This window comes from Miniopterus natalensis, chromosome 4 (genome assembly GCF_054644295.1).
Source record: "Miniopterus natalensis isolate mMinNat1 chromosome 4, mMinNat1.hap1, whole genome shotgun sequence".
Classification (NCBI taxonomy): Eukaryota; Metazoa; Chordata; class Mammalia; order Chiroptera; family Miniopteridae; genus Miniopterus; species Miniopterus natalensis.
This window is the reverse complement of record NC_142084.1, coordinates 60065455-60091390: the sequence shown is the minus strand read 5'-3', so window position 1 is coordinate 60091390 and position 25936 is coordinate 60065455. Positions and strand designations below refer to the sequence as shown.

General features: G+C 36.2%; 1 protein-coding gene across 1 annotated transcript in view; it reads left to right on the top strand.

Moving 5' to 3' along the window:
• The window catches only part of ELP3 (elongator acetyltransferase complex subunit 3), a 74225-nt gene that overhangs the window by 8066 nt on the left and 40223 nt on the right, over positions 1-25936 (top strand). Inside the window, exons 4-9 of the mRNA XM_087816568.1 lie at positions 4787-4857; positions 4973-5036; positions 6674-6742; positions 8857-9011; positions 22957-23118; positions 23609-23735. Coding sequence (XP_087672694.1) covers positions 4787-4857; positions 4973-5036; positions 6674-6742; positions 8857-9011; positions 22957-23118; positions 23609-23735 — 648 coding nt within the window. The remainder of the gene's footprint in view (positions 1-4786; positions 4858-4972; positions 5037-6673; positions 6743-8856; positions 9012-22956; positions 23119-23608; positions 23736-25936) is intronic.

Genomic DNA, 25936 nt, shown 5'->3' with positions numbered 1-25936 from the left:
CATAACCCAAACTAACCTCAGAAGTGCTCATTCATCTCTCTTGTCCATTTTAGTTCCCAGCACTCCCATTCACTCAGTTTCCAAAAGATGTGAAATGCGTCATCCATTCCTACCACCACTGGTAGGAATGTTTGGGCCTTTATTATTTCTTGTTTAGATTATTTCAGTCATTTCATAACCCATCTACTCTGTCTTGCCTGCACCAAATCTATGTTCTACAGTGTCACCAGAGTGCCCTATTAAAAATATCAGAAGTACACAGCTGATTGTCCTTCTTTATCTGCTCTGCATCCTAACCTCCATGCTTTTATTCCTGTTGTTACTCTGGTAGTGCTTTGTTTTTATTTTTTTTATACAGCAGTCTTCAGTTTATAGAAAAATTGAGCAGAAAGTACACAGTTTTCATATACTTGCTTTCTCTTCTCCCCCAGATTGCCCTATTATTAATATCTGGAATTGGTTTGATGCATTTGTTATAATTAATGAACCAGTATTGCTACATTATTATTAACTGAGGGTTATAGTTTTTACATTAGGGTCACTCATAGTGTTGTACATTCCATGGGTTTTACTAAATGCATAATGTCATGTATCCACAATTAACAATATCATCTAGAATAATTTTGCTGCCTTAAAACTGCACTATTTTTCCTTTCCTCTGTTCCAGACCTCTGGCAGCCACTGATCTATTTACTGTCTACATACCTTTGCCTTTTCCAGAATGTCATGTAGTTGGAATCAAACAGTATATAGCCTTTTCAAATTGGCTTCTTTCATTTAGCAATATGCATGTAGGGTACATCTTTTTAGTGGCTTGATAGTTCATTTGTTTTTTGTGCTGAATAATATTCCACTGTCTGAATGTGCAACAGTTTATCTGTTCACCTATTGAAGGGCATCTCAGTTGCTTCCAATTTTGGCAATTGTGAATAAAGCTACTCTAAACATTTGTGTGAAGGTTTTTGTGTACTCCTAAGTTTTCAGTTCATTTGGGTAAATACCTAGGAACATAATTGCTGGGTCACATGGTAAGAGTATGTTTAGCTTTGTAAGAAACTGTCAAACTTTCCTCTGAAGTGGCTGCACCATTTGCATTTGCATCAACAGTGAATGAGACTTCCTGTTGATCCACGTGCCTGCCAGCAGTCAGTGTTCTGGATTTTGGCCATTCTAATAGGTGTGTAGTGGTGCCTCACTGTTGTTTCTATTTGCAATTCCTGAATGCCATATGGTGTTGGATATCTTTTCATATACTTATTTGCTATCTGTATGTCTTTGTTGGGGTGTCTGTTCAGATCTTTGGCCCTCTTCCTAATTGGATTATTTGTTTTATTGTGAAGGTGTAAGAGTTCTTTGTATATTTAAGATACATGTCTTTTAGCCTGGCCGGGCGTGGCTCAGCAGTTTAGCATCGACCTAGGATCCAGGCGATCAAGGTTCGATTCCTGGTCAGGACACATGCCCGGTTGCGGGCTTGATCAATGACTCTCTCATCATTGATGTTTCTATCTCTCTCTCCCTCTCCTTTCCTCTCTCTGAAATCAATAAAGATATATTTTTTAAAAATAATAATAAGATACATGTCTTTTATCAGAGAGATGTTTTACAGATGTTTTCTTCTGTGGCTTGACTTTTCATTCTCTTAATAGTATCTTCCTCAGAGCAGAATTTTCAAGTTTTAATGTAGTTCATCTTACCAGTTTTTCTTTCATGGGTTGTGCTTTTGATGTTGTATGTAAAAACTCGTGGCAGCCCAGCCTGTGTGGCTCAGAAGTTGAGCATGGACCTAGGATCCAGGGGATCGTGGTTGGATACACGGTCAGGGCTCAATCCCCAGTCAGGGGCATGCAAGAAGCAGCCAATCAATGACTCTTTCTCATCATTGATGTTTCTCTCTCTCTCTCCCCCCTCCCTCCTTCCCTCCTTCCCTCCCCCCTTCTCTCTTCCTCTCTCTCTCTGAAATTAATAAAGACATATTTTTTTTAAAGAAAAACAAACTCATGGCAAAACTGAAGGCCACCTAGTAATCTTCTAGAAGTTTATAGTTTTGCATTTTACATTTAGGCCAGTCATCCATTTTGACTTTGTTTGTATTTGAGATTTTTTTGTTTGTTTTTTGCTTAGGACACCATGGTGGTGGTTATTCTTAGTAGTGTCACTATAAATTACAACAGTAGCTACCATATGTTGCCCACCTGTTACATACCAGCCACCATGCTAGAAATGCACAGTAAGGGGCAGAGGAAAGATTCAAACCTACACCTCTTTGGCTGGCTCCAGAGTCACTGCTTTTTCTACTTTATCAGTAATTTTTGAACTGTATTCAACAAAAATACAGGGTTCCTCAGAAGTTTTTTTAGGAGCTACTATGGAGAATAGTATTGGGAAGCCGTGGGAGCAGATCCCATCTCTACTTCACCCAGGGCTGTTGTTTTTCACCTCTTTTATAAGTTGGGGTTCTAAGTAAAATGTTACTTGAAAGAAGAGTTGTTCTGCTTAAATGTGTAGAAACTAGTGCCTGTTGCTTCCCTGGCCCTCTACCTTGTTAGCTCAGTTGACTCTTACTCAGCATGGTTGTTAGCCCCTCAGGAAGGTTTTCCTGACTCTCCTAGTCAGGGCTAGTTATTCCCCTTCTTTGAGCATTCCTAGTATTTTCTGCATACATGTGGTTTTGAAGTAGCCTCTTTCTGTATGATTGGAGGCAGTTTGCTAGGTACTACGATTTTAGAGGACAGAGGCAGTATGTTAATATTTTTGTAGTCTCGGGCCCCACCTGCTCTGTTTTGCTCAGAACCTGGCCTGTCTAGTAGGCCCTCAATAAAACATTGTCAAATTAGATTGGCCTCATCAGTGGTATATATGATTGTGTCTCGTTTTAAATAAAAACATTGTTTGAAACTTAGTTTTTAATTCAGATCTGAAAATTCACGTATTTTGGAATTTCTCTAGATCATTATTTAATGATTTAAGTTAAATTTTAATAATTTTTATTATGCAGAATAATCACAAACTTACAGAAAAGTCAAAAGTCCAGTACAAAGAACATTTTTCCCTCAACTATTGAAGAGTAAGTTGTGAATACTTTAGTTTATATTTCCTATAAGCAAAGACATTTTCTTACATCACCACAATACAGCCATCAAAATCAGGAATTTGACACTGATACATTACTGATATCTAGTCCTCAGATCTCATTCAAGTCTCACCAGCTATTTCAATAATGACCTATAGGACCCAGTTCAGAATTACATGTTGCATTTAATTGTCATGGCTCTTTAGTCTGGACACTGCTGTTTCACCTTGATTTCATTACCTTAATGCTTGAAGATTTCAGGCAAGCTATTCTGTAGCATGTTCCTCAATTTGGTTTAATCAGATGCTTCTTCATAATTAGATTCAGGTCATGTGTCTTTGGCAGGAACATTACAGAAGTGATTCTGTATTCTTACTGTATCCCATCAGGTGGTGCATAATTTCATTTTGTCTTGTCACTGATGTTGTTCATTATGATGAAGGTGTTGTCTACCAGGCTTCCTTCTCTGTAAAGTTAATCTTTTCCACTTTGTAATTGAGAAGTTTTGTGTTGTGAAGTATTTTGAAATTATGTAAATATCCTCCCGTTCCTTATCAGACTTCCAGTTTATTTATTCATTTATTTGGTTTCTTATCTGGTAGGTTATAATCATTATTTATTTTTATGCACAAAGTATCCCAGGTTTGACCAGTGGGAGCCCTTTCTGGTTTCTGTGCCTTTTTTTAAAACACCCCATCATTTTTTAGCAGTTTCTAGCTTTCATTCATAATGAAATGTTCCAGGCTCATCTTGTACTTTCTTTGCCCCAGCCCTGGAATCAGCCATTTCTCTCAGGCATCCTGGTTTCTTTTAGTGGAGAAAGGTATTTAGAGACCAAGATCTGAGTGCTAGATATGCTCACTGCTATTAGGGTGTTGCTGCTTCCAGGCCTCTTAGTGGACCAAGCTAGGAAATATTTATGTATACATACATATGTATGTACATTCACATTTGCATCTATATGTATTTGTATATCAATCTGTTGAAAACTATGAATTCACAGTAGTACTTTGAATTCCATCCAGTCCACAGAATTCATTCTAGTTCTCTCCCTTTGCATATTTATAACTTCCTTCTCTGACAGTAAGAAACCTGGCTTGCATTCACCTTAGTGTGTGCCTTTATTTGAGTAACTACTCCTATATATAAATCTTCTGTTTCCACCATTCCCTCCTTTCTCAAGCAGATACTGTCCTCCCCCAACTTGGGCTCTGAAAGACCCCTCTGAGAATATTTTGCACACAGTTGTGAAGTCTAGCTCCTAGTTCAGTTGTCTCTGCTCTAAATATTTGGATCTAGTGTGTCCACGAGGAGTTTAAGTTACAAAGGTTGGGCTTAGATATAATTGTATAGAATCGCATAGTTTTTTTTCTCCTGGGCTCTTTTAGTAAAACAAATCAGAGAATAAGAATCACTGTGACTTTAAAAATTATTTCTTATTTTTTACTTTATTTATTGTAAAGTATAATACAAACTAGTATATACAGTGCATGTGTACATTTTAAAGAGATGAGTGTTATTTTTAAATAACATTGAAAATAGATCACCCTTGTACCCACTGCTCGGCTTCAGAATACAGCATTCACAACACCTTTGAAGCCCCCATGTGCCACTCTGATTGCATTTCTCTCCCTTTTCCTGAGAGATGGCCTCTCTCCAGGATTTTCTATTAGTTATTGCATAATAGCTCTTTCATTGATCTTTCTTTTGTAGATTGCTGTTGTGGCTGTGATGTGCAAACCCCACAGATGTCCACACATCAGTTTTACAGGAAATATATGTGTGTAAGTATGATGATTTTGATAAGTTGTGTGTGTGTATTTTAATTCCATTAATAAGGGTGTTGCTGCTAGAACTACCTTTGTATCTGACATCTTCATTCTTCTGTTGTATTGGCAGATACTGCCCTGGTGGACCTGATTCAGACTTTGAATATTCGACCCAGTCTTATACTGGATATGAGGTAATCTGAGTTTGTCCTGGGAAATGTTGCATTGTACTCTGCCTGTAGTGTGCTTTTACAAGTACTAGCTTTCTTAGAATGATTATTTTTTCCTGATTACAAAAGTTGTTCATTCACCAAATATTTGCTGAGTGTCTATATATATTTTTCTAGTCACCAGAGGAATACTTACAGAAGCATTTATTATTAACATGTGTCAAACATAAGTATTTTACAACTTTAAACCTTACCGGCAGCATTTTGAAGGTAGACACTGTTACTATCCTGGCTTTATGGATAAAGAAACTGAGGCCTAGAGCCCAAAACAACTGGCTCAAAGACTCACTGCTAATAAGTGACAGAGCCAGTTTTTGAATTCTGTGCTCCTTACCACTACATTGTACTGCTTGTGTGTGCAGCAGTGGAAAAATGGACAGTGTCTCTTGTCTTGTGGAATTTACATCCTAATAATGGGAGATAGACAATAAAAAAGAAAACAAAAGTCCAGGTACTAGTAAATTCTAAGCAGAGAAGTAAAATCGTAAGGTGTAGCTGGGTGGGTACTTTAGCTATGGTGGTTAGGAAGGAATTCTCCGAGGAGGTGATGTTTTAACCAAGTCCTGAATAACAGGAAGGAGCCTTTCAAGAATATCAGCAAAGAGCATTTCTGGCAGAGAGACTAGCTAGAACAAGGAGCCATGTTCGGAGTGATGGTGAGGTGCTCTGGAGCATAGAGGGTAAGGGGAAGAATGCGATTGGAGAGACAGATGTCATAGCGGTTTATTACGGGTATCATGAGAAGCCATGAAGATTTAAAGGAATGATATAATCCAGTATAGTTTTTTAAAAGATCATTTGATGAGAGGAAAGGATTAGAGTGGGGGCAAGAGTGAAAGCAGGAGACCAGTGAGCAGGCCTTTGAAGCAGTCAACCTCTGAGAGAGGTCAGCAGCCAGCTATGTGACTTTTTCTTACCTATGTTTTTAAATTTTTTTATCTGTTTTTCATAGTTCAGATTTCTGAAAATACAGAAGGAATTGGTTCCTGCCATTCTTGTCCCTTAGCCATCACTTTCTGCTACAGCCTCCCCCCAACAGACAATCAGTATTCTCTTTCCTCTACATCCTTCAAAGATATTATATGGATATATAAGCACATAGCTATTCTTTACCCTACTTTTTTACACATAAGCTACTATATCAAAACCTTGCACCTTGCCCTTCTCATTTAACAATGTACTTTAGAGAACATATATCTATGTTGTTTCGTGGCTGTAGAATATTCCATTGTGTAAAAGCATAAAGGCTTTTTTGTTAAGCCATTAGAAACTATGTTGTATTTAATGACCTTGTTTAAAGGTTATTTTACCAAATAACTCTTTCTGAATATGTAGGCACATCTACATCTGAGTATTATAACAACAGCTTGTGTTGTTTCCATAAGTGTTTATACAAAGATAAATATGATCTAAGAAGACTGCCTGCTGTTCACATACTCATGACAGTGCGGGTGGAGACTAGCCAGATGCTAGTCAGGACATTATTTTGAAGACTGAGAAAGGAGCACAAGGGAATTTTACTTTTAATACACCCTTTGAAAATACTTTTTGTTTTTAATTCAGTGTGGGCATAACAGGATCTTTTCCCCTTTTTTTCTTAGCCAACCTCCATGCGAGCTATCCGTGCTAGATACGACCCGTATCTACAGACAAGACACCGAATAGAGCAAGTAAGTTTTTAAAAAGCAGTTTTAAATTAGATTTTTATACTTAGAAGGCAGTATTGCTTGGTCTGAGTTGTACCTGAAGTAAGAACTAAAGGAGTGTTTTTCCCCATTGTAAGTTTTTAATATCCATCTATGGGAGTGAGAGTCTTTTGCAATCCCTAGCAAAGTCAGAAATATCACTTCCTTTAGAGACTATTGTTTTGTTTAAAGGTTTTATATTCTATAAATTTCTTTCAATTTGTAGAAAGTCTTTTATGGTATGAAATTTACTGAATGTGGATGCGTGGAAGCTCTTAGACACTAGGTGGATGGATTGAAGTTTACCTTCCCTAAGCCAGACAAGGAGTACTGTGCTGGTTTGCTGGCATAGGAATAGGGAACTGACAGCAAAGGGAAATGAGGAGCACTCGGGGTTGTGGAATTGTTCTGTCATGATTGTAGTGGTGGTTACCCAACTCTAAACACTTATCCAAACTCATCCAATTTACACTTAAAATTAATAGGTTTTACTGTATGTAAATTATACCGCTGTGTAACTGATTAAAAACAAGAACTGTGTAAATGGCCTTGCTTTGGTCAAGAAATCTAAACATTAATACAGTTTTATTTTTACAGTTTTTACAACATCGAGTAGGGCAACCACAAAATCTCAGATGGGAAGTAGTATATACCACAGTCAGTCACTTTTGTGTTTATCACTATTTGTGAATACCAGCCAGTTCTAATTTTTACTTCTTGTCACCCAAGCATGTGTGGATCAGGATGGTTCAGCTATAGGAGAGGACCCCACTGGGGTCGGGGAGCCTACATAATTTGGAAAAGTGTATTCTAAACTGACCGTTGCTTTAATTTCTTTTTTAGCCATGATATTTATATTTAATCCATTTAAAATGTTTTAATATAGTGTGAAATGCTTATGTTTACCAAAAAGGAGCATAGGTTTTAAAAGATTTAGAAACCACCATAAGAGCAGTGAAATTTTTTCCTACTCTAAATCTCTGGAATCACCATAACCTTTACAAAACACAAGCAGATCTTCACATCTGATGTTCTGCTCAAGTTTGGTTTAGGGTCCAACCAAGATATTCTGAAAAAGATATCAAGATGATTTTGTTGTGTATCCCTTATAAACCACAGACATGTAGAATATTCTTTTAGTCTTGATATATATACACACACAAATAAATGGATAGTTACACATATATTTTAAATATATATGCATATGATATATTTATATATATATATGTAAATGTACATAATACATAAAGATGTATGCGTGTATAAATTATTTTCCATTTTCAGAAACAAATATTTTAAAAGGTACCTTTTTACCATATTAAGTATCGACATCCTTTACATGTACATTAATTTGACTTCATAATTTGGTAGCTGCTTAATGCAGGTTTTTTCAAGCCTAAGTTATGGTAAGAAATTTAAATACCTGTTTTTGAAAATTAGAATCTTGACTTATTCTAGTTGACAAAGTCAAAGATCCACCATTGCATCCCTAGTAGTAGAGACATTGTATTTCATGTTTAACCTTCAGTCTTTTGTTTTCTTCCCCACCCCAACCCCCTGGAAAGCAGGCCTGAGGTGCCACCTATGTCCAGAATCTTCACAATGGATTTAAAACTTTAAAGTTTTAATTTAAAACTGTTTTCTTAATTTTTGTTTCTAATCCAGTATTTTTATTCCTTTCATTTACATCGAGTCCTAATTGTTTCATGTAATTATCCTCGTTGTCCCCAAGGCTTACCACAAAGTCTAGCATAAAATACAGGGTTGATAAATAGTTGCTTATTTTTGCCTTTACTGCTTTCTAGTTTATATTCTTTGTGTTTTTAAATTTCCACTCAGCTCTGTAGGTATTAATGTCAAGCTTCTTGTTTATTATTTTTAATTCTCACTCTCCCTCCTTATTTGAGCTATAATATTTTTTTTCTTTCAGAATCTGGAGTCTATTTTTTTAATCCACAGAATTTGCTAAGTATGTTTAATTGCTTCTTATTTTTAAACTATACTGATGAAAACACTGCAAAATAAAATTAGAAATTTGCAACACCCTCCTAGGATAGTGACTACGTTTTTTAATGCTGATTAATTTATGTGTCTTTCAGTTGAAACAGCTTGGTCACAGTGTGGATAAAGTGGAGTTTATTGTGATGGGTGGAACATTTATGGCCCTTCCCGAAGAATACAGAGATTATTTTATTCGAAACTTACATGATGCCTTGTCAGGACATACCTCCAACAATATTTACGAAGCAGTCAAGTAAGAAATTACTATTTTATTATATTCTCCAAAGTGGTTGTCAATTTATTTTCCTAGCAGCAGCCTATGAGAATTCCTTTGGCTCTATATCTACGTTCCTAATTCTTTTTTTCAGGGGGGGTGGGGGAGTAGTAACATGGGATTTCATTATTTTTATTTGTATACTTTTCATGGGTTGTAAGGTTAAATACATTTTCCCCAGTTTTATTGAGATGTATTGACTTCCAGCACTGGAGTATATTTTTAGGATATACAGCATAATGATTTGACCTACATATATCATGACCTGAATGCCACAATAAGTTTAAGTTAACATGTGTCATCTCATACATCCCTAGTTCTTGTAGTTCCTTTTGTTTTGTGAGACTGGATTATTTCTATTGAAATAATCCTTTTTTTTTTTTCTTCCTTAAGTGAGTATGGTTTATTGACATTAGTATTCTCAGAGAAAGTGTGGTTCACAAAATCACTGTGAAGATCTTTTCAGCCTTAGGCTGGTCTAAACTGCAGGAGTAGTGTTGATTGAGCTAGTTGAGTTTTTAGCCCATCCAAAAAGAGCACTGGGTCCTCTGAAACATTTAGCTGCTACAAAATCAAAAAAACAAGTGACTATTATTTAATAACCATTCTTTTATTAATAGCTACTTTTTAATAATTATTAATTTGTTTATGAATGGGATCATTTATTCATTCCAAAGTCTAGTTGACAAAACAGAAGTGAATTACGCATTCTTTTGATACCTCATATCTCAATTTTTAGCAAGAAGAATTCCAGAGTTTCATATATAGTTCAATGATTTAAGAAGTGAAATCTTAAAATAGTTGTTTTTTATTTTCAGAAGTTTCAGGAACACCTGGCTAGTCCCTCTTATTTACTGAATGTTTATTGAGGGCACACTAGGTACTGTGCAATGTTACAGGCACTGGGAACAGCATGGTGAACAAGACGGATGCTATCCTTGCCTTCATGGTACTTACATTTTCCTAGTTCAACAAATAATAAACAGTGAGTGCTATGATGGAAATAGGCTACTGTGCTAGAGAGTAAATAGGGTTATTCTTTAGACAAAGTGGTGATATTTAAGCTGAGACCTGAAGTGTAAGGAAGACTCAGTCAGACCAAGAGCACTGAAAGTGAAAGGCACTGAAATGGGGAAGAACTTGGATTTTCTAGGAACAGAGAGGAGGCCAAGGCGGATGGATTCCAGTGAGCAAGGGAGAAAATCATGAGGTGAGCTTGAAAGTTAGGTATGGGCCAGATTATATATGCTCTTGGGGAATTAAAATTTTATTTGAAATGCAGTAGGAAGTAGATGAGTGGTTTTAAGCAGGAGAGTCACTTATTCAGTGTGATAAGTAAGGTCATTCTGGCTATTGTCTGGCTAATGGATTAGAGCGGCAATTTTCAGCCTTTTGCATCTCATGGCATGCAAGCTACTAAAATTCTGCGGCACACCAAAAATATATTTTTTGCCAATCTGGAAAAAAATAAGGTATAATTTAGATTTATTCACACTGAACGGCTATTGTTGTGTTGGGTGGGGGGGTGGGGTGGGGGGTGCGTGTGTGTGTGTGTGTCTGTCTCTCTCTCTCTCTCTCTCTCTCTCTCTCTCTCAGTGCGTCACTGCCCCGGACTAAATAGTCAGGTATTTCCTGTTTTAAAAATTCTTGCGACACACGGGTTGAAAATTGCTGGATTACAGACTTCCAGGAGTCAAAGTGGGAAACCAGAGAGAAGACTGTTGTGTCCTTCCTAGCGCAGGTGAGGGTGGAGGGGAGAAGGTGGATTAGAGCTGTATTTGTTGTTGCAACTGGCAGGACTTTGGATTGGGTTAGGGGTAAGAAAGAGGAAGCAGTCAAAGATGACTCTCAGGTTTGGCTTGTAGGAAATAATTTAATGGTAGTGCCACATACTGGGGTGGAAGACAGAGGGAAGAACAGATTTATGGAGAAAATCAAGAGGGTTTTTTTATTAGTTTGTTTTGTTTTTAAGGTAGGTTAAGTTTGAAATGCCTAGGATACATCCAATTTGATATCAGTTAGGCTGTACAAAAGATGTCTGGGCTCACCATACAAATTTTGGGATTATCTGCTCATAGATGATATTTAAGGAATTGGTGCTAAGAACATCTTTTTGTGCCCTTCCTACTTCTCCTATCCCCTTAACTTCTTTTACTCTCCCTTGGGTTTATAAAAGTGAAAAAAAATAGACAAGCTTTTTCATAAGTTGAAATAAATATCAAGGGTAGCTCGAGAGGCCTGTGTAAAGAGTTCAGCACTGGGAGAGTGTATGTGAGAAACCTACTTTCATTGCCTCAGATAATGTGACAGGTTAATTCTGTATCCATGAATCTAGACTTTAGCAACAGCTGGCCAGTGTGATCTCTTCCTCCTACAGGGGCTATAGTAACAGGATGAGATGGTGACCATATTTTTATTGCTCATTCAAAACCGTGATCACTCATGAATGAGTCATGCTTATTAGTCAAGCACTGAAGTCTTTCAAACTTTAGAGGAGTAATGATGTCATCCAACTCGTTCTTCTTAGTAATACTGAAAAAATCAAATGATAGCTTATCATAGAATAATATGTAATTTGAGGAAAAACAGCTTTAGTTAGTTCAAGGCCCTGTGACATTAGAATAGGAACAGTACCTCAGAGGGTTACTGACTGAAATTAATTCCCTAGAAGGATAATCTATCAGGACCATTCAATTTGCTACCCACGCTTATATGTTACATACTCTTTTTCTCAGTGCAGCTATTCCTGTGTTGCAGACCTTGCATATTAAGTGGAATTGAGCTATAAAAATGTACTGGACTTGCCTTGCCCCCCAGCTCCTACAGCCCCTGTAAAAGTTTGCCACAAAGCTTTTCAGTCTATAGTTTGGGTCCCCTGAGTTGCATGAGCGAGGCCAACTGAAGAGCTGGGTAATGAATTTTTAGGATGCATCTGGTTTGACATTTTCATCAATTGAAACTTTAAAAATTTTGCTTTCTTCTTAGTGTGAAGTTTTAGCTTTATTTTTGCAGAAATGTTCTGATGCCTAGTGGTATTTGTAAGGTATCTATTGTTGGAGTGAAAATGGAGTTTTTTATCACAACTAGCTAGCTTCAAATCACAGATCACAATATGTTTGTAGAAAAGCCCTTTGGAGAAGAAAGCCGCCTTCTGTAATGTTCTCGGCAAAGCTAGCATTGTTTTCTTTCTGTTCTTCAGTTTACCTCAAGAGGGCAACACTTTGCTTTCAGATTAAAATTTATATATGATTTGAGTTTTCATTGCAGCAAATCTCATGAATGGCTCTTGGGAAGTAGTGAAAGTATGATCTGGGAGCCGTAAAGCCCCGCCAAGCCATACTTGACATGTTTGCTCTTTTCTCCTTGTCTCTGTGCTTTTATGAGATAATCTAAAAAAAGCCGATTTGTGACATCTTGTTTGCTTTGCTGAGGTAAATTTTTACTACCAACTTCCCATAATAGAGTTGGTATTTGTTTTTTAGGGAAATGTCATGTAATTTGAAGAAACTGTAGCCTGGATTGTACTATAGAACTAGAGGTATAGAAAACTGTTTTCAAATGTTAACATCTTTGTGAAATAAAGCAGCCCAGAGATACTGTGTTTTGGACATAACATGTTTTCTTCAAATTTTTTGGATATGATGTTTCCCTTGTTGTTCTCTGTGTTACCTTGCCCAGAGGGTATTGGTGAAAACTGTTTGGGTTACCCAGGTGGCTGACCTCTCTCAGAAAGTGATGAACTTCATATTTCATTTACTAATAGTTGATATTAGTCGTTTTTGCATGCTAGCTTTACAGATGCAATACTTTCATTAGCTTAGCAGAGATATTTATTTTAAATTCAGTTAAAAATTACATGAGCCAGTAATGTTTAAAGTTAAAAGTCTGTTCAAATTAGGGTTAATTCGTTTGTCCGCGTTTTGTTATCATGTGTCTAATCTCATTAAAGTTTTGTTTCTTATTTGAAAGATTAAAAGAGTAAGAAAAAGCCCTAAAAACTGAACCTAGTTATTATTTATGGCAAGTTAGTAGCAAAAAGTATGTTATATCCTTGCAGGTGGAAAAATTGGAAAGCTGAGTGAACAGAAAGCTCAAGGACAAAGCAGGTAAAGGTTTCTGTGAAGGCTCATTAAATCAAGCAGTGATAATCACTGATTTCTGTCAGCTAGACTGAGACTCTTCAATCGTCTCCAGAGAGCAACAATTACTGGTGACTATTGTCCTCTAAAAGTCATAGCTCTGGAGATGAAAAGGACCCGCAGTGGGATCTGAGTCACGCATTCACCAAAATGCAAATTTTGCCAAATAACTCAGAACAACCTTTTAAAATATTTTTTATTCCTTTTTAATCAGCTCTGCCCAGAAGCAGTTTTACATTCAATCTTTAATGCTCCTTGGCTGTTTTCACAAGATGCAATTTAAAAGGGTAGTTACCCATCAAGGAGTGGGTGAGTCATACCCTCTCCCTGTGGAATTTTTAATTCGTTTCCAGTCCTTCCTCTCCCCCTCCCACCCCAATCAATGACTTTGAATCCTTCAGTTATGTCTTATGTTTATTAGAAAAGCTAAAGTGCTGCTAGGAAATGCTGGCTCCCAGGCCTAGAAGACAGTTTCATAGACTCACAGGATTATGAAGAAAGCAAAAGCAGCCTAGGAGTGTCTGAAAGTGCTGTCTCCTGCCTAGTCGCCCTGGGCCTTATTTCAGGCAGGCTTCAGACCCTCCTGCATTTCTGGGCTTTGGCTCTAATACTTCCCCACCACTCACTTTATGTATTGACCGCTTTTACTTCCTCCTTTGGTCAGTTAGATTTTTATAGATGGTGACCAGGATCCTTATCATTGGCAGCCCAACCTAGGATACAGTCTTAGTCATCTTAAGAAGAGATATTAGTTGTTTTTGTTTCAACATTGTATTTCAAACAAACAGGAATTGAACTTTCCAGTGAGTACCGTATACATGTGGTGGTGGTCTACAATACTTGCTTATCACATTTATTCAACTATCCAGTCCTCCATCTATCATTCCCTTGTTTTTCTTTCTTTTTTGTTTTGTTTTGTTGCATTTCCAAGTAAGTTGCAGACTTCAGTACACTTCTCCCCAGATACATCGTCATGCACATCATTAACTGGCTTGCAGTTTGTGGTGTCTTTTGTAAGTATACGTACAATGAAATCAGAGATCTTAAGTGATCATTTAATTGGCTCGAACAAACGCAAATACTGGTGCCACAGAACTTCCCCATCGCACCTCGCAGAGGCAGCCATTGTTCTCTTTCCTCCTGGTCCTGTGGGCTCGTTTTGCCTGCTCTAGAACTTTATATAAAGGGAACCATACAGCATCTACAGGCATACCCCAGAGATTTTGCTGGCTTGGTTCCTGACCACCACAATAAAATGAGTAATATCACAATAAAGGGAGTTACGTGGATTTTTTGGTTTCCCCTTGCATATAAGAGTTATATTTATACTGTAGTCTATTATATCTGCAATAGCACTATGTCTAAAAAACAGTGTACATACCTTAATTAAAAAGCACTTTATTGCTAAAAAATGCTAACCATCATCTGAGCCTGTTGGGACATAGTGCCAATAGACTTGCTCAAAGCAGGGTTGCCACAAACCTTCAATTTGCAAAAAATGCAGTATCTATGGCAGCATAGTATAGTGAAGTGCAATAAAAGGAGGCATGCCTGTACTCTTCTGTAAGGCTTTGTTCACTGAACACTATATCATATATATATATATATTTTTTTTTAATTCTCACCCAAGGATATTTTTTCCATTGCTTTTCAGAGAGAATGGAAGGGAGAAAGAAATACTGATGTGAGAGAAACACCTTGATTGGTTGCCTCTGCATGCACCCCAGCCAGGGCTGGGGATCAAACCTGCCACCGAGGTACATGCCCTTGGCTGGAATTGAACCTGGGACCCCTCAGTTCGAGGGCCGATGCTTTAACCATTGAGCCAAACCAGCTAGGGCTGAACGCAATATTTTAGATTCGTCAACATTGTCGGATGTTTCAGTAGTTGTTACTTTTGGAGTGCTGAGTATTATTCCATTGTATACGTAGAGCTCAGTTTATATGTTCATTCTGTTGATAGACATCTGCTGGCTGTTTCCAGCTTATGGCTATTCTGAGTAAAATTCCAGTGAACATACTTGTAAGTTTTTTTGTGAACATATATATATTTATTTCTCTTGGGTAATAACTAGATGTGGAATTGCTACGTCGTGTGTTTAGTTTTATAAGAAACTGCCAGACATTTTTCCAAAGTAGTTGTACCATTTGTACTCCTACCAGTAGTATATGAGCATTCAGCTGTTCCACATCCTCGCCGACATGTGCTGTTGTCAGTCTTTAATTAGCCATTCTAGTGGTTATGCAGTAGTGTCTCATTGTGGTTTTAATTTGCATTTTTCTGACTAATGATGTTGAGCACTTTATTATATGCTTATGCTTTCTATGTATTTTCTTTGTGAAGTGTCTTTTAAAATTTATTTTTTATTCAGCTGTTATATATATATATATCCTGAATAGCAATCCTTTGTTAGATCTCCTTTTTGCAAGTAGGAAAACCCAGTCTGTGGCTTGACTATTCATTATGTTAGTGATAATCTTGGAGCAGAAACTTTTTACTTTGATGAAATCTAATTTAGCAGTTTTTTCTTTCCCAGTTATTGCTTTCTGTATTGTCTCTGATAAACCTTTGCCTACTCCCAAGGCAAGAAAATATTCTCTTGTTTTCTTCTAGTTCTAGTTTTTATATTTAACTTTAATATTTAGGATTATGATCCACCTTGAATTAATTCATATGTGTAGTGTGAGGTAGGAGTCCATGTTCCTTTTTTTCCCATATAGCTATCTAATTATTTCAGCATCAGTTGTTTAAAAACTTTCCTTTCCCACTTAGATTGTATTAGCACCTTCGTCAAAAGTCGATTGACTGTATAAATGTGAAACTGGGCTCTCTTCTGTTTCACTGGCCTGTTTTTCAGTTCTTAATAACAGTACCACGCTGTCTTAATTACTGCAGCTTTATAGTGTATCTTAAAAGTCAGATAGTGTAATTTCTCTTAGTAATAGTGTACAGGTACTCTAAGCCTTTGTTAAATTTATTCCAAAATATGTTTGTTGGTGCTGTAGAATATGGAATTTTTTAAAATTGTTTGCAGCTAGTATAGTTGTTCCTGAGTATCCATAGGAGATTGGTTCCAGGACCCCCCTGTGAATACCAAAATCCACAGATGCTCAATCCCTTCTGTAAAATGGCATGGTATTTGCATATGACCTATGTGCATTTTCCTATATACTTTAGATCATCTTTCCTGTGTACTTATAATACAGTGTAAATGCTATATAAACAGTTGCTACACTATTGTTTAGGGAATAATGACAAGAAAAAAGTCTGTACATGTTCAATACAGAGACACCCAGCAATCATCATAGGCCTAACTACACAGTACCTATCAGCAACAATGTAACTTTTTCCCCCCAAATATTTTTTATTCACAGTTGGTTGAATCTGCAAATAGGGAATCTGTGGATACAGAGGGCTGACTGTATATTGATATAAAGTTGATTTTTGTATATTAACCTCATATTGTATGACCTTATGAAATTCACTACTTAGTTCTAAAAGTTGTTTTTGTAAATCTGCAAGGATTTTCTTCATAAACAATCATATAATCTGCAAATAACAGTGCGTTTTAATTTTTCCTTTCGGATTTGCCTCCTTTTCTTTTTCTTGCCTTATTGCAGTGGCTACGACGTTCAGGACAGTGTTAAATAGAAGTGGTCAGAATGGGCCTGTTTGTCTTCCCAATAATACAGGGAAAACTTTTAATGTTTTATTAACTCATTTGTCTAATGATTTTGCTGCATCATCTATTTAAATGCTCACATGATTTTCTTCTTTCATCCTGATAATGTAGATTACTTTGGTTGATTTTTTTAAATATTAAACTAACCTGTATTCCTAGGATTAACCCTTTTTGGTCATAATGTATTATCCCTTTTATATATCACTGATTTCAACTTGCTAATACTATTAAAGCATTTTGTGTCTATGTTCATGAGGAATATTGGTCTGTCATATCCTTGTTTGCGATTTCTTTGTCAGATTTTGGTGTTAGTGTTATGCCAGCCCTATAAAACAACTTGGGGAGTATTTTCTCTATTTCCTGAAAGAGTTCATATAACATGAGTGTTTTATCTTCCATGAATGTCTGTAAGAACTCCCCAGTAAAACCAACCATGGCTGGAGTTTTCTTTATGGGAGAGCTTTAGATGATTAATTCATTGTCTCTAATAGATATAGGGATATTTAAGTGTTCTGTTTCATCTGTGTCCGTTTTGGTAAGTTATATTTTTCAAGGAATTTGTTTCATTCAAGTTGTCAAACTTTTTGATATTAAGTTCGCAATATTCTTTATTATGCTTTTAATGTCTGTAGGATGGTTGTGATCACCCTTTTATAATACTGATATTGGTAATCTATAGTCTCTCTTCTTGATTAGAGATTTATCATTTTGTTCTTTTTAGAGAATTAGTTTTTGCTTTTGTTTATGTCCTCCACTGTTTTCTGCTTTTATCATCTTCTTTCTTTGGGCTTACTTTGCTCTTTTTTTACTTAAATAAAGTATAGAAGCTTGGCCATTATTATAGACCTTTTTTCTTTTCTAATGTAAGTATTTAAAGTTCAGAGTATTCCTCTAAGTACTGTTTTAGTTGAATCCCGCACATTTGATATTTTGTATTTTAAGTATTCAATTCAAAATATTTTCTAAAGTTCTTCATATTTTGACCCATAGAGTATATAGAAATGGGTGGTTTAATTTCCAGATTTCTAAATACATGGAGGTTTTTTTGATATCTCATTGTTATTGATTTCTAACTTAATTCTGTTTTGGTCAGAGAGGGTCTATTCTGTATGATTTCAGGGTTTTTTAAGTTGTTTTTTTTATTAAGATTTATTTTGTGGCCTGGCACAAAATGGTGTCTCTTGGTAAACATACTATATGTGTATTTGCAAGAATGTGTATTCTGCAGTTGTTGGATGTAACGGTCTATAAGTATCAATTAAATCAATGTGATTGACCATATTGTTCAGATTATCTTTGGGTGTTTTTCCCCCTCTTTCTAGTTTTATCAGTTGCTAACAGAGGGATATTAAATATTCAACCATGGTTGAAGAATATTCCACTTTTTCTTTGGTTATATTATGAAATTTATTTTGAAGATCTGTTTTTAGGTGCATATTCATTTATGATTGCTGTTTTCCTGATGTATGAACTTTATATCACTATGAAATTACCTTTCTATCACTATGAAATGTCCTTTATCCCTGAAGTTTCCTTTATTTGATGTTAAGTTCGCTATTACAGCATTCATGTGCTTACTGCTTTCCCAGTGTATTATCTTTTTCCATCCATATACTCCCACCCATACGTGTCCCTCTATTGAGTGGGTTTCTTGCAGGCAGCATCTATAGTAGAAGGGTCTTGTTGTTGTTTTAATCCATTTTTACAATGTCTGCCTTTTAATTATCTGTTAACATTTACTATTATTATCGATACAATTGCATTTTCATCTACCAGTTTAATCACCCCTCCCTTTGGTTTTCAATAGCCAAGAATAATAGTTTTAGTGAATACTGCTATTGCCTAATTTTGTATAATACTTTTTTCTACATTCTTTAAGGAAATGTCTTTTTAAGAGAGAATATCCTTTATATCTAGTACAGTGCCTTAAGGACAGAAGGTGGTTAGTACAGGTTAAATGAATGCAGTGGGAAGAACTGTGCTTTAAGAATTAGGAGACTTAGGTTCCACACTTATTTCTCTTACTAACTTATATTATGACCAGGCTTAAGCCACTTATTTATTCTGTGCTTGTTTCTCCATCTGTAAAAGTGGGGAAGTGGAACTAGATTATCTCTAAAATTATTTCTTTCTCTGACATTCTGTGGTTTGAAGATTTGTATTGGAATGAGAATTTTTATCTAAAATATGAGTTCACAAGTTATTCTTCATCTAGCAGTAACTTTCTGACAGTGAAAAATTTCTATAATATGTTTGTATATATAGCCCTTACATTTGAATGTGAATATAATATTAAAAGAATGTGTAATGACTGTGATTCTTTAGCTGTCTTTAGGAGTATAAAATTGTAGCATTCTTGTCAGCTATTGAAAGAATCAAAACTCAGAATGTTATGGCTTGATTTTCATACATGTTAAACCTTGTCAACTAGCATGAAAGAGGGAGCAAGGGTCTCTAATTAGTCTCTAAGCTACAGTGTCACCAGTTTAGTTTTTCATAGGTAGTACTCATTTAAAAATCAAAATTCTGTTTCTCTCTGTTTCTACATTTTGTGTTGGGCAGAACCCTATTATATCCAGGAAGCAAAATTGACCACCATCAAAAAAATAGGTGGGGGGAATAAATATCTTTTAATCCTCAAACACACCAAACATTTAGCTCAATCATCCTTAAGTCTAGAATATCACTAGCACAGCATTGTCTAGAACATAAAATTTTGAGATAGTTTCCAGATACGATTATAGGGAAAAAAAGTGTTCTGTGGTGCTACTTCTTAGGAATTACATCAATACCCCAGACGTTTTTTAGCAGTTCAAACAAATCTTTGGCTATCCAAAGAAGTTTATAAAATCTGCTTACTCATTTTGGGACTGTAGATGCAGAGAAGAGTTTGTACATTGTGACTAATGAAAATAATATTTCACCTATTATCTATTTTAATTTTATTATTTACTCAAAATTTTTTATTATTTAATAACATTTACCATTATCATCTACTTTGCAATTTGGTCTGAGCAGATTGAGTTTGAGGTAGAGAGATGTCCGTGTAGGAAACTTTCCATAAGCCTTTCAGGAATTTGGACCTGGAGCTCCAGTGAGATTTCACACAGGGCTGGACTAAGGCACATCCGACTTCTTTAAAGAGGACTGCAGCATATCAATAGTAATGAGAAGTGTTCTTTGATGCCACAGCCTTGAGTGAATCAAATAACAGTTTCCAGACTATTATAAAGAGACTAACATCGGTGTGCTGCATTTCTTCACTGTCCCTTAGAGCAAGGAGACAGTAAAATCACTTTTAGAGGCCACTTTTTTCCTTTCCGAAATAGAAGTATGCCTCCCAAGAAATCATCTATATCTATTTTTATTTCTGCCACTTCTGGCTTTGTTCTTAAGTGGACCTTGGTTTTATTTGCATGCCCTATCCCTGCAGCTAGATTGTTAAGCATGTCTGGGACAAGAACTGCTATATTTTTACTTCCTGTAGGATACCTGACCTAGTGCTAGTAGGCTTCTTCTAGGGTTGATTGTTTGCAAGATGAAAGGTAAGCAGTGGAATTATCTAGAGGCTGCCCTGGAAGTGAAGAGAGGCCTCCTTTGTCCTCAGTTATGCCTACATCATATGTTCAGTCTTCATATTTTTTTTTTGGTTTTTTTTTTTATATTGAAGGAGTGTTTTTAGTGCTGAAGCCTTTAAGCAGTTATCTTTAAATGTGTTCAATCTGATACTGCCTTCCAGGAGCTTCCTGTCAAAATGGAGAGACAGGCATATCCACAAATAACAAGGCAAACTGTATTTATAGTATGGACAAAATGCTTTGGGAATGGGGCACAGAGTTGTTCCTGAGAGGTGGTGGGAAGGTGTCATGGGAGGAGAAATGTATTTGAGCTGTCTTGAAGGTTGGGTAGCATTTGATTTTCGTCTGCTTTTCAATTTCCAGGTTATTGTCTAATCCCCACCACCCCGTTGTGTAAAATGTTGTCAACATAAGTTATTGGCTTCAGTTATGTTTTGCAGAGAACATTAGCATCTTTTATAGTTGGTGACCCTCCTATGGCATATAGGAAAGTGTAGGATTCGACATAGCCCCACACTGGTGGGGTAGAGGCTTTTAAGACCCTGTACTACCCCAAAAAGAACAGTAAAATTACAATCAGAAGACCTGGGTACAAGTCCTTACTTTGCCTCTTAGAAGCTTATGGTCAGGGTTGGGAAATACTTGGCACATTTCCTAGATGCCAAATACTTGGCACATTTCCAAGAACTTAAGACGTCTGTGGCCCCGGGAAGATATGGGACAGGAACTAGGTCCTAAAGGATAGCCATACTGTTAGTGACTGTCTAAATGATATTGAGGATTATAGTAGGCCATAAAATGTCACCTCAAATATTTTACTTAGATAAGTCGAAAACCTGTATGCACGTTTGCATATTAACGAACAGTCATGTTGATATCTCTGCATCTCTGATAAATGAAAAGGCAGATTCAGTGATATGTAGGACTAAATGTAACACTAACAAAAATTCTGATAAAAATATACCGACCTTACAGGAAAGATGACCTTATACTTTGTTTTTTAGGAAAATACTCCATTGTTTTTCATGTTCAAATTTGATAAGAATTTCTGCTTATTGCTTTTCAAATGAAAATACAATTCTGAAAAGAATATAGTGGTAAAAGCATTTTATAAATAAAATTTGGGCTTTTTAAAACTTGAAATATTTTTTATTTCTCCATTTCTGCTCCTGCAAAAGGTCGTGATATTTCCCTCAGAAGAAAGACATATTTCGAAATAGAGTTAAATTACTGTTTGAGGATAAGATTTGCCTCTATATTCTGTACTATATTCTCTCTGCTTATGAAGAGACCTTATCATTCTTGCAGCAGCTTCCTCTATGTCGTGGCTGGGCCTTTGACGAGCTGTGCAATAGAAAGATTAGCTAGCGAATTTGCTCTTTCTGCTGGACAGCTTCCCGTTTGCACGATTGCCTGCCCAATGTGCAGGCATTCTTGTGCTGCTGAGCTTGCTAACTTAACGGCATCCTTTCAGGAATACTGTAGGCTTTATAAAAATATCGATTAATAGGAAGGTTCATGATATGGTTTTCAAATGTCTGATTGTAAGATATTCTCATTTACTTAATTAAATATACTCCCTTTTCTGCTTTTTGGTTTTTGTTTGTTTTTGTTTTTGTTTTTTTAATCCTCACCTGGATTTTATGAGCTCTATACCCTTGAACAAAGTATTTAATCCCATTGAATTTCAGTTTCTTCGTCCATAAAATAGAGATAATAAGACAAACTTCATAGAGCTGATAGGAGCATTCGTTATATATAGAGTATATAGCACCGTGCTTGGCCACAGTGGCCTTTAAATATTAGTTCCTCTCCCCTCACATCAGCAGCCCACTTAGCAAGTCATTTTTACTTATCTGGGTTTTTGGCCAGCATTAAGTTAATTAACTCAAACATCTTGAATCTAAAGTGGTACTTACTACTATGATATGTGATTTTAGCAAAAGAGAAAAGAAGACTCGTAATTTTGTAAATCACTGCTAAGATTAATTGGCTTGGCAGAAAGACTTTTTTGGTATGTAGAAGATATTTCACCTAAATTATTCCTATGATCATTATACATACCTCCCCTTTCTTTAATTTAACATGACAAAAATATAGAATAGGAAATAAATAATATAGGTGGTTTTCACTTATGAAAAATTGTTGCTAGGAACTGAAAAGTAGGATTTTGACAGGTAAAATCACTGCTTTCGAAGAGATTATGGTTGTAGCATACTGCAGAAGGATGATGATGATGATGATTACATTGCCATGTGCTGGTTCAGTCATGTCAGTTCTATGAGGCGTAGGCACTGTTACCTCATTTTGCAGGCAACAAAACTGAAGCACAGAGAGGTTAGTAGCATTCCTATTTGCAAAGTTGGGAGGTAGCAGAGCCAGGATTTGAATCCAGTCAGTCTGACTCCAAAGCCCATGCTCTTAACCACTGTCTTATACTGGGAGAACCGAGAAGACACCCTTTAAATGGGAGGAAATGTCCTAAAGCTGTGACAGGTTGTTTACTTTTAGATTTGTTCCACAGGTATTCTGAGAGGAGCCTCACAAAGTGTATTGGAATTACTATTGAGACCAGACCTGATTATTGCATGAAGCGGCATTTAAGTGACATGTTGACCTATGGCTGTACAAGGTTGGAGATTGGGGTGCAGAGTGTCTACGAAGATGTGGCCAGAGATACCAACAGGTAAGATATGGTGGCAGATGATCCTTCACAAGCCTTCCTCTGCTCCCACCAACTATATCTATGTTCATACTCATTTTTCCCTCCTTCCTGCCATTCTTAAAGAAAGAGGTATAGGTATTGCTCCTTTTAGAGTCATTCTTCTCTCTATGCTCTTAATTCCACCCCTCTCCTTGACTTTCGGGCTTTCTCTACTGGCCCTTTCCAGTTGCCTGTACGTATGCTTATTATCTCTCTTCCTAGTCTTGTCATAAACAGCCTTTCCCTCCCTTCCTCTCTCTCTCCCTCACTCAAATCAATAATGAAATAAAAGAAATAAAAATGATTTACTTTCAGACTTTCTCAGAGGTAGAGATGGAAAATTGACTTTCTGAGATTTTCCTCCCCCAACCATATTATTATTCATTATGTATTTGAGATTCTTTCTCTTCTGTTCCTTGTGTTAACCTTGTTTCCCATTTATTTGTGTAACATGTGGATTTTCTCGCCTCAGGGGCCACACTGTGAAGGCAGTATGTGAGTCGTTTCACCTGGCCAAAGATTCTGGTTTCAAAGTTGTGGCTCATATGATGCCTGATCTGCCAAACGTGGGGCTCGAGAGAGACATCGAACAGTTTACTGTAAGTGTCAGCTTAAACCAGCTAATTTAGGGTCCCTCTGCGCGCTTTTCGACCCTCTCTGCTCTTTTTGATTATTGACTGTTGATTGTTTTTCCCATTATTAGAACAACTCATTCTCATTATAGAGGAGTGGAAGCAGTAGAGGAAGAGGAGTCACTCACAGCCCAACACCAAATAAAACCCTAACATTTTAATTTATTCCCTTTTAGGATTTAGTTATGCTTAGGTTTTTTGGGGTGGTGAGGTAGTTTATATATAATGTACACACAGACACAGTTATATGTATGATAGGTAATTATTTTAATAGCTTTTTCACTTACCATTATAACAGGCATTTATCCATGTTATTAGCCTGGTCTCATTTAAAATGTTAACATATACAAATAACTGCTTAATTTCCATTGATTTAATATGCCATACTTTGCTTAATCACATCCAAATATTTTTAAATTGAAGATATTACCAGTTTTTGATATTGTAAATAGCACTTCAGGTAAACAATTTTATGTCTATAACTTTTTGTGGTATTCAGGATTATTTCTTTAGGATAAATTCTCCAGAGTAGAATTATCAGGTGAAAGTATAAATACTTTAAGGATCTCATCATATTACTTACTTGCTTTTCAGAAGGTTGTAACAATTTACACTCATTTCAGCCAGGTTATCTTTTCCCCCAAATAATTCTCTCCTGTTTAAGTATTTTCTATATGTATACATATTTTTATATTTGCTAATTGGTTGGATAAAAGTGCCATTTCAACTTGCATTTTATAATAGTAATATATTTTTCCTATTTATATTTAATAATTAAAATCCATCTATTCGGAATTGTGGTTTTGTCCTCTGACCAATTATTCTATTGGATATGAATTTTTTTAATATTAATTTACATGAACACCTAGGTAAGGAAGTTATGGATTTATTCTTCTATATTTGTTACACATATTTTCCCCTTCCTATCTTTGGCCTTTCACTTTGCTCCTGTTTTCAGATCTTTTGCTTGCTTGCTTGATGATTTCTTCAGGTGCTTCTAAGCTTAGAACTGCCTTTCTCTTCCAAAGTTCATTAATTAATCAGTGAAAGAAAATACTGCTAACTTCTACTCTTTCTGTTCTTTGAATTTTACTACCTAATTCTGGGGTTTGTTTTTTGTTTGTTTTTCTTTTTACTCTATCAAATGTTAACTTAATCCATGTTAGCTTTGTCTTGGAAAACGAGATTGGTCAAAACTTTTCTTCAGATTCTCAGACAGGGAATGTGTTTTAGGGATATCCTTTTAGAGAAGATGATGATAAATATTTTCAAGTTATTTCATCCACAGAAATATTTTTATTTTGCTTTGTTTATAAAAGATGGAATTTACAATGCGTTATTTGTGAAGTTAATAATTCTTATAAAAAGTTTTATTATTTTTAAGCCAGTAAATTACCTATATAATCCCTGTTACTGATTCCCCCATATTGGCTGTGTAATAGATTTTGAGGCTGATTTCCCCTCAGTAGTAATTAGCCAGGAACTCAGACTCCAAGGCACCTGAAACACACTTTTCTCTAACATAGTTCGTAGGTGAACCAGTGGTATAGCCAGCATTCATAACTTTCAATGCCTTTGGAAAAACTATGTCATGTTTCAAGTAATAGCAAATAGCTGAGGCTCAGTGTTCACTTTCCTTAGTGTTTTCAAAATACAGTAGTCCCCCCTTATCCATGGAAGATATGCTTCAAGACCGCAGACAGTACTGAACCCTATATATACTATGTTTTTTCCTACACATACATACCTATGATAAAGTTTAGTTTCTAAGTTAAGCACAGTAAGAGATTAACAATAATTATAAAATAGAATCATTATAGCAATATGCTGTAATAAAAGTTATGTGAATGTAGTCACTCATTTTTTTTTAATCCCCACCCAAGGATATGTTTTCCATTGATTCTAGAGAGAGAGAGAAAGGGAGGGTGGGGGAGAGAGAGAAACATTGATGTGAGAGAGAAACATTGATCGGTTGCCTCCTGTACTCACCCTGTCAGGAAATCAAACCCACAACCCTTCTGTGCACAGGATGATGCCCTAACCAGCTGAGCCACACCAGCCAGGGCTGCAGTCATTCATTTTAAGGGATCCCTTGCGGGAGCCTTCGTTATAGACTCAGTGCTTTCTGGCACAACACATTGCTGTCGTTCTGTTTATATCTTCTACCC